The 11,274-nt window shown below is 50.7% G+C and overlaps 1 protein-coding gene across 1 annotated transcript; it reads left to right on the forward strand.

The window, feature by feature from the left end:
- The first annotated feature begins 4,397 nt into the window (after positions 1-4,397).
- On the forward strand, positions 4,398-10,939 carry SRXN1 (sulfiredoxin 1). The gene is given in 2 exon segments (NM_001194557.2): positions 4,398-4,618; positions 8,657-10,939. Coding segments are annotated over 2 exon segments (414 nt in total). The 5' UTR covers positions 4,398-4,408; the 3' UTR covers positions 8,861-10,939.
- The last annotated feature ends 335 nt before the right edge of the window (positions 10,940-11,274 follow it).

Genomic DNA, 11,274 nt, shown 5'->3' on the forward strand with positions numbered 1-11,274 from the left:
TTACACTCTCCATTAACCAGTGTGATTATTTGATCATTATCTGAATCCTCCACTACACTGTAAGCTTCATAATGCAGAGATTGGTAGTGTCTTTTTGCTGATCACTAAATCCCCTGGGTCCAGCCCAGCCAATAGCAGTTGACCAGTAATTACCTTTAAATGAACTCCATACCTTTAAGTCATTATAATAAATAATGGTGGCTTATGCTTTTAAGAAAGTCTCTGCCCCCCAATGCTATAGCTGGTTTGTTCATATGTAGGCATCTGACTAGAACTTGGAAATTTTCTCTCTCTCCCTCTCTCTGTGCCATAAGGCCTGTAACTTGAGAGCTGTGGCTCCAATTGCTAGCTACTTATCAATCTCTATTCTTCCTTAGTAAGAGAACTCCAATTTTAGCTGAGCACATTACCGCTATGAATGAAGACAACATATCCAGCTGCCCTTGCAGCCAGGGGTGGCCATGTGACCAATTTCTAGTCAATGACACGCAAGGGGAAATGTTATATAAAATTTCTGAGATAGCATCCTAAAAAGGGGAAGGGTCATATCCTTTGCCTTTCCATTTCTCCACCTCTTTTCAGGGTGGAATTTGAATGAGATGGCTGGCACTTCAGCAACTATCTTGAATAGGAGGTGACCCTGGGAATGAAAACTCTGCTCAAAAATGATGGAGCAGAAAGATAGAAAGGGCCTATGCCACTAGTGACCATGGAGCAGCCATCCCAGCCATGGACTTCCTACCTCCAGACTTTTTTTTTAATAGAGGAAACACTTTAAGTTGTATTAAGTCTCTCTTGTCAGGTTTCCCTTATTGAAAGCCAAATATCATTGCTGTTGACAGTCATGTTCCTGACATGTAGAGATAATCCCTCTGCTGAGTGAGGGCAGAAAAAAGAAATCTCTCAACTTACTTTCCCCTGAGGCCCGGCTTCACCTCAGTCAAGGGAATAGCGAAGCATCCCCATTTTCATTAAGCTAATTCACATTGGCTTTCTGTCACTTGCAAACAAAAGTCTTGACTAATACATCAAGACTAGTCTGAAAGTGAAGACACGGAGAGACCTTCAAGCTCTGTTATAATTTAAAATGCAATCAAACAGCAAACATTTATTGAGCACTTATAATGTGTTGTGCACTGTTCTAAGGACCTCACCTAACATCATCTCTCTTCATTCTTCCAACATCCCTGTGAATTAGGTGACCGCATGTCCATTTTGCAGATTAGGAAACAGGCACGGGCAGGTGACTGGCCCGAGGTCACACATGCAATAAAATAGTGCAATTTTAACCTACGCAAGGTACAGAATTATAGGGGATGACCCAGTATCAAGTTTCCCTTTTGTTTTAGTTTTGGCTCCCTGATAGCAAGTCTGAGACTTTAGTGTAAGTCATTTATGTGGAAGGTGATCCCTGGAAGCAGAAGTAAGGGGTGAGAGGAATGGGACAGAGGGGGTGTTAGTGAAGTCAGTTGTAGTAATAGGGATGAGTACTTCTGGTCTCTGAGAAGGTTCCAGAGAGATCTGAATGGTCTAGAACACCTCTCTGAATCATCCATCTGTGACAGTAGAAGACTGGCATTTACTCGCCAGCTCCTGTCCCCATTAGTGAATGGCCTGGCACCTCTGGAACGTATGGGCAGAGCTCCCACAGGGATACCCCATCTATCAAATGGGGATGGAGATAACAGACTCATCTCATAGAGCTGCTGGGTTCCAAGAGTTAATATATGTAAAGCGCATCACACCATGCTGAGCACAGGGAAAGCACTCAGTAATGTATGCTGTGTATGACCTGAGGGAAGAGCGTTCCATGCAGAGGGAATAGCAAATGTAAAGGGCCTGAGGCCAGGACATGTTCGCTGTGGAGGAGGCACAGCAAGGAGACCAGTGTGACTAGAGTGGGCTCCAGGGCTCGAGGAGTGGATGGTCAGAAGGTGTGAGTCACTGCATCCAGCCAGCAAAGGTTTCTTCACTCTTAAAAAGAGGTGCGAAGGATGTCCTAACTTCCACTTGTGGACATTCGCATGTAGTGATGTGATGCTTTGAGCTACAGCAGCCATCTTGGGACCGTGAAGGGCACACTGCAGGATAACAGAACACTGAAGATGATGGCACAAAAAGATAGACAGAACCAGAATCTTTTTTTTTTTTTTTTTTCTGAGACAGAGTCCTGCTCTGTCGCCCAGGCTGGAATGCAGTGGCATGATATCAGCTCGCTGCAACCTCTGCCTCTCAGTTTCAAGCGATTCTCCTGTCTCAGCCTCTGGAGTAACTGGGACTACAAACGCGTGCCACCATGCCTGGCTAATTTTGGTACTTTTGGTAGAGACAGGGTTTCACTATGTTGGCTAGGCTGGTCTCGAACTCCTGGCCTCAAGTGATTTGCTTGCCTCAGCCTTCCAAAGTGCTGGGATTACAGGTGTGAGCCACTGCACCCAGCCAGAACTGGAGTCTTTGTTCAACTGCCTCTTTACCAACCTTAGACATGCCTACCACATCTTATTATGTGAGAAAACAAACCTTCTTATTGCTTAAGCAATTTTGAATTAGGCCATAGATATCTTAACACAGAGAATTTGATACCAGGAAATGAGGTCCCCCTGAATACACCATGATGAAAGAATCAGGCCAGAGCTCCACTTTTCCACTCTAGAAACTGTTATCTTGCCATTCTTACTTCTTATAATGAGAAAGATGTTTTAGAAGGGATAACTTCCTTCTTGATGAAATTCTCTAATTTTTTTTTTTTTTTTTTTTTTTTTTTGAGACAGAGTCTCGCTTTGTCGCCCAGGCTGGAGTGCAGTGGCGGGATCTCGGCTCACTGCAAGCTCCGCCTCCCAGGTTCCCGCCATTCTCCTACCTCAGCCTCCCGAGTAGCTGGGACTACAGGCGCCCGCCACCTCACCCGGCTAGTTTTTTTGTATTTTTTTAGTAGAGACGGGGTTTCACCGCTTTAGCCAGTATGGTCTCGATCTCCTGACCTCGTGATCCGCCCGTCTCGGCCTCCCAAAGTGCTCTGGGGCTGAGGTGTGGTTGTCAGTTCTACTTCTGGAAACAAAGTATCATTTAGGTGTCCACGGGAATTATGTTTGGAAAGGGAAAGGCTCAAATCTTGGTCTCAGTGTTCTAAGGTTTTGTGAGAGACTAAGAACCCAAAATAAAAGATCTTCAACAGCAAAATGGATGTTACGCAATTCACAGAGCACTATATGAGCACTCTCCCAATTCACACAACTCTGAGTGAGGAGCAGCATTACTTCATTTTACAGACAGGATTCAGACAGTGTCAGCAACTGGCTCAAGGCAAAGTAGAAACCCCTGGCCCCCTCCTCCATGTGGAGTTTTCTCGGGCTGGCAGGGTAAGTATGCATTCCTCCATGTTCGTGCCATCCACGTGGAGAAGGAAGACAAGCAAACCAGACATGGTTGTCTTCAACCGAGTCTGGGATTGTCCACCTTCCTGCTTGGAGTTGGTGGTTAGGTGGCTCCACAGTATGGACTTGTATGACCTGACTTTCATTTCAGCTGATCTTGAACAAGCGGGTCTATAACTGCACCTACTTCCAGTAGTGTTGTAATGATACAGTGTGGAACTCGAAGGCAGGGCCCACACATTGTCAGCGCGATTCCTGAGGGCTCCGTGTGACAGTCACTGTTGCTGAACCAAGGCAACCAGCCGTGGGGCAGAGAGCGGACTCCGGAGCCAGACTATCTGGATTTGAATGCGGATTCGGCCACTTACTAACTCCATGATCTTGGGTAAATCACTTAAACCTCTGTGTCTCAGTCTCCTCTTCTGTAAAATGGGAATAACAATCATACCTTCCTTGCAGAGTTGTTTTGAGGTTTAGATAAGTCAATATTCGTGCAAAATGTTTGGAACGGCGCCAGACACAGCCAGCACCAGATTGGAAGTGGAACCGTTGGTGGGGATCATCACCTCGCTGGCTAGGAGCCCTAGCAGCGGGGCAGCAGCGCACTGCAGGATTTGCCGACTCATCCCGGCTGGGCAGGTTCGCCTCGCTCTCCGCCCCCGCCCCCGCGGCCTAAGTCACGGCGGCCGGTGCGTCACCCGCGCCCCTCCCGCCCCGCGACCTGCAAACTCACCCTGAGTCAGCCAGCCCGGGCGCTTCCACTCCCCGGACGCCGCGCGGCGGAGGGGAGGCGGGAGGCGCCCCCCGGTGGAGAGCCGGAGCCCCGCGCGAGTTCGGCTGCACCTGGCGAGCGGAGCCTGAGTCGCGGGGGGGACCGCGGGGTTGAGACCGGACCACGGCGGGGCCGGGGGAGAAACGCGCCCTGGCCCGGGCCCCCCCACCCGACCGCGCAGAATGGTACGGCCCGGCCAGAGTTAAGGCCTGAGGAGGCGGCGAGTCCCGCGGCGGCAGCGGCGACGACGGTGGCGGCGACGATGGGGCTCCGTGCTGGAGGAGCGCTGGGCAGAGCCGGCGCGGATCGGGGGGCGCCCGAGGGGCCCGGGCCGAGCGGTGGCGCGCAGGGCGGCAGCATCCACTCGGGCTGCATCGCCGCGGTACACAACGTGCCACTGAACGTGCTTATCCGGCCGCTGCCGTCCGTGCTGGACCCCGCCAAGGTGCAGAGCCTCGTGAACACTATCCGGGTGAGGCCCCGAGGAGTCCAGCCAGCTGGAGGGAGGGCTTTGGAGGGGAGGTCGCCGGAGGAGGGAGGTCGCCGCGATGGAGGCGAGACTGAGTGGTTCCGGGCTCAGCCGGAGCTTAGCATCTGCTGTGTGACCTTGAGCAAGTGGCTGGGCCTTTCTGGGCCTCTGTTTCCTCACTTGAGCAAGGAGGGAATTGGACGAGATAATTAAAGTAGTGATGATAATGCTTATAACGCTAGTGCTTGCAGTGGTCCAGGAACTGCAGGAAGTCCCTTAGTTTCCAATGCCAACCCAATGAGTACCTATGAGGTAGAGAGTGTCTCTTTTGCAAACGAGAAACTGAGGCAGGGAAGATTTCAGCGGCTTGACTAAGATCAGGCGCTTAAAAAGTGGCACGGCTAGGATTCACACCCAGGCAGCCGGCCCCCACTGCCCAGCACATGGCCACTGCACTACCCGGAGATAAGCCGTGGGTTATCATGGCTGTGACAGTCAGTGACAGTGGGACCGGGTGTGTCGTATCTGCTGGGAGGCCCTCGTCTGAATGGGAAGTGGAAGAGGTCAAGGGTCAGCTCCACCACTGAGGGAGGGTGTTAAGAATGCCGGAGTGATTCTGGCAGGTGCAAGAACAGGTGTCAGGTTAGGCCTACACGACATTGAGTCCCCTCCCCCCTGACCCTTGGAAGGCGAGCGCATGAGATCCCTAAGCCCCACCCAGCACCTCTACAGCCACCCCCGATTAACTTTCAGTCCTAGTATTTACACTGCTGTCCTCACTGCCTGGAGCCACTTCCCCCGACAACCACAGGGCCTGCCCCCCTGCCTGGTCCAGCTCTCTGCCTCCTTGATCACCCTTGGTCAGGGTCCCTCGCGTCTCTAGCTCTCCCCTTAGCCCGAGATGTTTCTCAGGATACCACTTATGTCCACCAGAAATTATATCATACATTTATTTGTGTTGCATTTTATTTTCTGTCTTCCCGACCTCTTGTGAACTCTACAAGGGCGAGGACCTTGTCCCATCTTATCTGTTGCCACAACAGTAGCACAGTGCCTGGCTGAGATGGGAAGGGATCTGCCATACACGCCCTGTCCCACCACTGGGCTTTTTCTCCTATTGAGAACCTCTTCTGTCTCTGCCTTGTTGTTTCTGACTCTTCCTCAGTCTTCCTGTCTCAGTGTCAGCATCTTCCCTGACCGTCCCTACCAGGTTAGGAGCTCTGTGGGCCTGCAGCCACCTGTGTGACCACCTGCATAGCTCTGATCTACTGGCTTTTTTTTTTTAAAGACATTGTCTCTCTCTGTCGCCCAGGCTGGGGTGCAGTGGCGCGATCTCGGCTCACTGCAACTTCTGCCTCCCAGGTTCAAGCTATTCTCCTGCCTCAGCATCCTGAGTAGCTGGGATTACAGGCACCCGCCACCACGCCTGGCTGGTTGTTGTATTTTAGTAGAGATGGGGTTTCACCATATTGGCCAGGCTGGCCTCAAACTCCAGACCTCAAGTGATCTGCCCGCCTCAACCTCCCAAAGTGCTGGGATTACAGCTCACTGGCTTTTAACGTCCTGTTTAGACACCTGCCTTCCATGCTAGAACTGTAGGCTCCAAGGGCCAGAACCAGCTCTTCCTTTGCTTACGTACACCTATATTAGTTTTCTGGGGCCACCGTAGGTTACCACAAAGTTGATGGCTTAAAACAACACAGCTTTATTTATCGTCAGAAGTCCAAAATGGGTCTTACTGGGCTAACATCAAGCAGGGCTGCACTGTTTTCTATAGGCTCTAGGGGAGAATCTATTTCCTCACCTTTCCCAGCTTCCAGATGCCACCCACACTGCGTGGCTTCTGGCCTCTTCCTCTAACCAGCAACATTAGACCAAGGCCTTCTCACATCGCATCACTCTGACCTCTTCTTCTGCTCCCTCTTCCCAGTTTTAAGGACGCTGATAATGACATTTGACCCATCTAGATAACCTTGGATAATTTCTGCATCTCAAGATCCTTACCTTAATTCCGTCCGCCAAGTCCCTTTTCTCATGTAAGGTAACGTATTCACAAGGGTTCAGACGTGGACATCTTTGGGAGCCATCATTCTGGCCATCCACCATCGTGCCTTCAGTACCCAGCACAAGGCCTGCCTGGCACGGCTGCCCCTCCGTAGTGCTCTACGGATGCCCGGTAGGCATCAGCTCACTGACTCTTCAGCAGCAGCCCTCTAGGATGTCTTATTCCCAGTTTACAGGTGAGGAATGTCATTCAGAGGGCTGGGTGCCCCAGCTGCTGTGGAGAGGAGCCGAGATCCAAAGTCAGGTGTGCCGAGTTCCAGAGCGCAGGCTCGTGACTGCTGCGCCTTACTGCTGAATAATCATTTGTGGAGTCATGAGAGAGGACCCGTGGGCCAGCAGCAGGAGGCATTCCAGGCCGCTCACACTTAATGGGGTCTCCCCAGAGTGCTCTACGCTGCACCCATCCTGCCCCAGGCTTTCCCTACTTAGAGGATGACCCACTCTCCACCTGGCTGTGCGGGCCCCTAACAGGAAGCCAACTTAGATTCTCCCTTTTCTCTTGCCCTTGGATTCACCCCTCTGCCAGACCCCTCGGACCTGCCCCCTAAATGTGTCCCAAACCCGTCTACCTCTCCCTGTCCCCACCACACCATCATCCAGACCAGCATCTTCTGCTGAATGCCTGCAAAGGCCTCACCTCTGTCTTCCTGCCTTGTGCCCTTGTCCGCCCTGCCAAGTCTGTTCTCCCGTGACAGCATTCTAGAGTGTGCATCAGATCATATCACTCTCCCCTATCGCGAACACTCCAGGCCCACCAACTTCTCTCAGAAACGGATCTGCACCATCTGGCTCCTGCTGGCCTTTCTGACCATTCCTCGAGCCCTGGAGGCCACTCTAGTCACACTGGCCTCCTTGCTGTGCCTCCTATATGGTGAAGGTGCTCTGGCCTCAGGCCCTTTGCGTTTGCTGTTCCCTCTGTGTGGAATCTTCTTCCCTCAGGTCATACACAGCATACATTACTGAGCGCTTTCGATGTGCCAAGCATGATTTAAAGTGCTTTATATATATTAACTCATTTAACCCAAAAGCTCTGTGAGATGGATCGGTTATCTCCATCCCATTTGATAGATGGGGCAACTGAGGCACAAAAAGATTAATTGCCGAAGATCACATAACTGTTAAGCAGCGAGCTAGATTTGAACCCGGGCAGCTACGCTCTTAATTGAAACTATTCCACTTCTCTCTTTTTTTTTTTTTTTTTTTGAGATGGAGTCTCGCTCCGTCGCCTGTGCTAGAGTGCAATGGTGCGATCTCAGCTCACTGCGACCTCTGCCTCCCGGGTTCAAGCGATTCTCCTGCCTCAGCCTCCTGAGTAACTGTGATTACAGGCATGCACCACCATGCCCAGCTAATTTTTGTGGTAGAGAGAGGGTTTTGCCATTTTAGCCAGGCTGGCCTCAAACTCCTGACCTCAAGTGATCCACCCACCTCGGCCTCCCAAAGTTCTCATTACAGGTGTGAGCAACCATGCCCAGCCCCGTTTCTGAATATTTCCAAGTACTCTGCTTCCTTCTTACCTCAGAGAGGCCTTGTGGACCCCATCTCTGTCCTCTCACCTGTGTTATTGTCATTATAGCATTTGTCACTCTAATATTTACTTCTTGTTCCATCTGCCCCACTAGACTGGAGCCCCTTGAAGGCAGGGCCTTATTCAGTCTCATTCCAGCTGTACTGTATTCCCAGGGTCTACAACAGGGCCCAATGGATAGTGTGCATGTGGTGTACTGATACATGTGTGGGAGAAATCCCTGATTTGTAGCATCTGTCCATTTCTCTGGTGTAAATACTCTCCCATGGCTGATTTTCAAGCTACAAAGTGATGTCGACCAGCTCACAAAATTCCTGATATTTAGCAGTTGTCTCTCACAGTAGTCTGGTGTGATCACCTTATAAGGAGCACGACACAGGTGGACAAAGTCTGCTTTACAAACTGTCAAGCCTTGTACCATCCATTGACTCTGTGCCCCTTCTCCCCAGGAGGACCCAGACAGCGTGCCCCCCATCGATGTCCTCTGGATCAAAGGGGCCCAGGGAGGTGACTACTTCTACTCCTTCGGGGGCTGCCACCGCTACGCGGCCTACCAGCAGCTGCAGCAAGAGACCATCCCCGCCAAGCTTGTCCAGTCCACTCTCTCAGACCTAAGGGTGTACCTGGGGGCATCCACACCAGACTTGCAGTAGCAGCCTCCTTGGCACCTGCTGCCACCTTCAAGAGCCCAGAAGACACACCTGGCCTCCAGCAGGCTGGGCCATGCAGAAGGGATAGCAGGGGTGCATTCTCTTTGCACCTGGGGAGAAGGTCTGACTCTGGGCACCCCTCTCGCCAGCTACAAGGCCTTGGACTCACTGTGCAGTGTGGGAGCCCCAGTTCCCACCTCTGTGACAATAGGATCATGGCCTTACCCTTGAAGCATTACTGAGAAGGTGAAATGAGAACAGAGATGCGCTTGGAGAGCCACATGCTGCCGGCTCCAAATTCCCAAGGACAAAGATCCCTCTGCATTTTTGTCTATGTAACCTCTTATGTAGACTACATTCAGCTGCAAGGATAGGAAAACCTTGGTTGCAGTGGTTTAAACAAACAGAAGATTGTTTTTCCACATAGCATGGATTCTGGAGATGGGTGGCTAATGGTATTGGTTCAACAACTCCACAAAGGTAGGGGTGACATCTTGGATCCTTTTGCCTTGATCTCAGTGCTTGTTACTTCATGGTCCCAAGATGGCTGCTGTATCCCCAAGAATCATGTCTGCGTTCAAGGAAGGAGGGGTGGAGGAAGAGGAAGGGCCAAACTAGCTGGACCTGTCACCTATCAGAAAGTAAAACCTAGTCAGAAGTCTGTTTCCTGCTCTCTCCCTCTGCATATTTTCACTTAGATGCCCTTGGCCTGAGCCAGCTACCATTGCACCTCTAGCTGCAAAGAAAGTTAAGACAGCAGGGAACAGAATTGTCATGGTTGAGTAGACCAATCGTGTTCCATCTACTGAGACTGGTACACTGCCTCCTGCAATAAAACTGGGATCCCATTACCAAGAGAGAAAGGCGGAATTGTGTACCAGTTAGCTTTTGCTGTATAACAAACCATCCCCAAACTTGGCAGCTAGAAACAAACCCTCTATTTTCCCACAATCCTGTGGGTTAGCAGTTTGGGCTGGGCTCAACAGGGCAGTTCTGCTGCTCCCACCTGGGATCCCTCATGGAGTTAAGGTCAGCTGTTGACCTCAGCTGGGCCTGGCCTTACTCACTTGCCTGGAAGGTGACAGGCTGTTGGCTGGAGTTGCTTGGTTCTCCTCCATGTGGCCTCTCCAGCAGGCTAGCTGAGGCTTATTCACATGATAGCTTCAGGGTTCCAAGAGAGTGAGAGTAGAAGCTGAAAGACTTCTTGGGTTCTTGGCCTGGAACTGGGACTAGGACAGTGTCACTTCTGCTAAATTCTCTCCGTCAGAGCAAATCACAAGGCTTTGCTCAGATTCAAGGGATGAGAAACAGACGACATGTCTTGATGAGGGGAACCACGCAGAGCTTGTGGCCATTTTTCACCTATCACAAATAATTTTGGATGGGCAAATAAAAGTATTTCCCTCTTCCCCCTTTCTCTCTCTCTGTTTCACGGGCCTCACTCTGCCAAGTCTGAAGGCACTAAGACATTGTCTTGGCCCTCAGGGTCTAGGGGAAGAGGTGTTGGGGCAGGAAGTGAGTCTCTCCAAGGACTGGACCCACTGTAGTAGGGGCACCTCCTTGCTGCACTGGTGGTATGGGGTTAGGCCAGGTAGGACATTCCAGAGGGGCTTCCGAAAATCAAGAGTCCCCAGGGAAAGGGAACAGAGTAAGGCAGGCCTTGTTCTCACTGCCCTCTAAGGGAACTTGGTCACTTGGCACTTTTAAGCCTCAGTTTCCCCAGTTCAATAATAAGGACAACAACTTTTCCCACGCATTCTCTTTCCCAGGGAAAGATGACTGAGGTGACCAATAATAGAACTGAAAAGGGAGAGTGTCCTGAGTGCAGTGTTGTATCCTGGATTGGATCTTGGAACAAAAACAGGACATTAGTGGGAAAACTGTAAATCTGAAAAATGTCTGAATTTTAATTAATATACCAATTTCAGTCTCTTAGTTTTGACAAATGTACCATGGTGATGTAAGATGTTGACCTTGGGGTAGGCTGGGTGAAGGATATACAGGAACTCTTTATACTATCTCTGCAACTTTTCTGTAAATCTAGTATCATTCCAAAATAAAAGTTTATTTAATTAAAAAAAAAAGGGGGTGTGCAATTCCTTTAGACCAGCGGTTCAGGGTCTCAAGCTTGTTTGCTAAATCCCAGATTGCTGGGCTCCACCCCCACTTTGTTTTTTTGTTTGTTTGTTTGTTTGTTTGTTTGTTTTGAGACAGGGTCATGCCCTGTCACCCAGGCTGGAGTGCAGTGGCACGATCATGGATCGCTGCAGCCTTGACCTCCCGGGCTTAAGTGATCTTCCCACCTCAGCCTCCTGAGTAGCTGGGACTACAGGTGCGCCCTTCTCATTTTTTTGTAGAGATAGGGTTTTGCCATGTTCTCTGGGCTGGTCTTAAACTCCTGGCACAAGCGATTCTCC

This window comes from Macaca mulatta, chromosome 10 (assembly GCF_049350105.2).
Source record: "Macaca mulatta isolate MMU2019108-1 chromosome 10, T2T-MMU8v2.0, whole genome shotgun sequence".
Taxonomy (NCBI): domain Eukaryota; kingdom Metazoa; phylum Chordata; class Mammalia; order Primates; family Cercopithecidae; genus Macaca; species Macaca mulatta.